The following is a 1,810-nucleotide window of genomic DNA, read 5'->3' as shown; positions in this document are numbered from 1 at the left end:
TATAAATTTTACAGTTATTAAAAAGTTTTGTTGTTATAGAAAAAGAGATAGTGTTAAGAGTTATAAAATTACTCTTTATAAAGTTTGAAATAAATATTAGTAATTTAATTTAGAATAAAACAGCGGTAATTTAAAATTGAACAATAAGAACATTATTTAAATGATAATATTGATAATATTGAATAATATTGAATAACAAGATATATCTATTAAATTAATTTAACGCATGAGCTTCTATATCTGAATCTTTTAATTGTTAATATTGTTGATCAACTCATTAAATATCATGAATATTCTATCTCATTTGTAATAATAATAATAAAATATTGCTTCGTTAAGGAGTTATGGTATATATAAACAATTAACTCGTCATTTTGATCTTAATTTAATTGAATACGATTATTAGTGTAATATATGAACATACAATGTTTTACAATTTGTAACGCTAACTATAATTGAAATTATTTAAAGGATATGTAATAATATAATATAATAATAATATAATTAAAGATGATTTTGATATTAAAAAGATAATTTTAATTTTCTTATATAGTTCAAATTAATCAGAAATTTATTTTTTGGTATTTAATTCTTTTACTATGTTTATATATAAAGCTTTACAAAGAGATCCGTTCTAAAAAGATATTCTCCTCTGTAGCAGCACATGCAAAAAAGGATAATCCGGAAAAATTGGAAAACAACAAAAAATCGTTATTTTTCTTCTGAGATTCTAAATAGAAAGAACAATTTTATGGAAATATTTAAAAATCAGTATCTAAATATCAGTTAGCCACAGATCTGAAAAGCTTTATTGGATCATCAAAATAATTATATAGGAATCAAACATAGTAATGCTATACAAAATTTTAACAATCAACTTGTGCGTTCTACATAATTATTTTGATAGTTTATCAAAATTATGTTCAAATCTGTATTTAAAATTAAATTTTTAGATATTTTATAGTAAAACTTCTCTCTGCGTACGTTGATTAAAAATTTGTTCTCCAGTTTGACGAATATTCAAATCTTTCGTGAATTTTTTTAACATTTTTCATCGACATCCCCGCGTTTCGTAGGGCACGTACACGTGGACGCGTGGACGCATCAATGATCGTGCGCTGGCTATCGGCGATGTTGCACGTTCCAGCTCGTCCAGCCACCCACACGCGAACACCCGCTGATACACGTGAACAGGAGAGAGAAAGAGAGAGAGAGAGAGAGAGAGAGAGAGAGAGAGAGAGAAAGAGAAGAAGAGAAAGAGGAAGAAGGAATATACACGCGAAGGAACACGCGACACGCCACGGAGAACACGCGCAATTTCGCAACGCGCGAAGAATGCCGCGAGTGCAGCTGTGGGTCGTTCGCTCGCTGCTCGCTCGCCTGACCGTTCGCTCCTTGGCATCCGGATTCCAACGTGAGGAAACCCCGAGCGAATCGGATAGAAGCCGCCGCGCCGCGCCGAAGAAGATCAGATCGCAGCTCGCGAGGGACAATCGCGTAATCTTCCGAATTCGACCATCTGCGTTTGCTCGTGGGGAGAGAAAGATAGAGAGAGGGAGAGGGAGAAAACAAGAGGACCCGAGGAGAAGCCGGAATTCGGTAGTAACGGTATACGGGAAGCTCAGTGTAGGCGGACGTCCTTGATTCTGATGATAGTGATCAAGACTCCTCGCCTCAGCCCTGTCCCTTCCAGAATAACTCCTCGCCTGATTGGGCTGCGACGGAACTGGATTGCAGGACCGGTCGCGCAGTCACGTGTCGATGACTTTAGCAGGAATCGATGACCTGGGGGGAAGTATCCTTCTCGTGA

The 1,810-nt window shown here is 35.7% G+C and overlaps 1 protein-coding gene across 1 annotated transcript in view; it reads left to right on the top strand.

Moving 5' to 3' along the window:
- Nucleotides 1-1,765, top strand: part of LOC108692650 (protein cortex) — a 10,788-nt gene extending 9,023 nt beyond the window's left edge. Inside the window, exon 8 of the mRNA XM_018201000.1 lies at nt 1,631-1,765. Coding sequence (XP_018056489.1) covers nt 1,631-1,765 — 135 coding nt within the window. The remainder of the gene's footprint in view (nt 1-1,630) is intronic.
- Nucleotides 1,766-1,810: the final 45 nt, after the last annotated feature.

This window comes from Atta colombica, unplaced genomic scaffold (genome assembly GCF_001594045.1).
Source record: "Atta colombica isolate Treedump-2 unplaced genomic scaffold, Acol1.0 scaffold78, whole genome shotgun sequence".
In the NCBI taxonomy this organism is placed as follows: Eukaryota; Metazoa; Arthropoda; class Insecta; order Hymenoptera; family Formicidae; genus Atta; species Atta colombica.
This window is presented reverse-complemented; position numbering and strand designations above follow the sequence as displayed.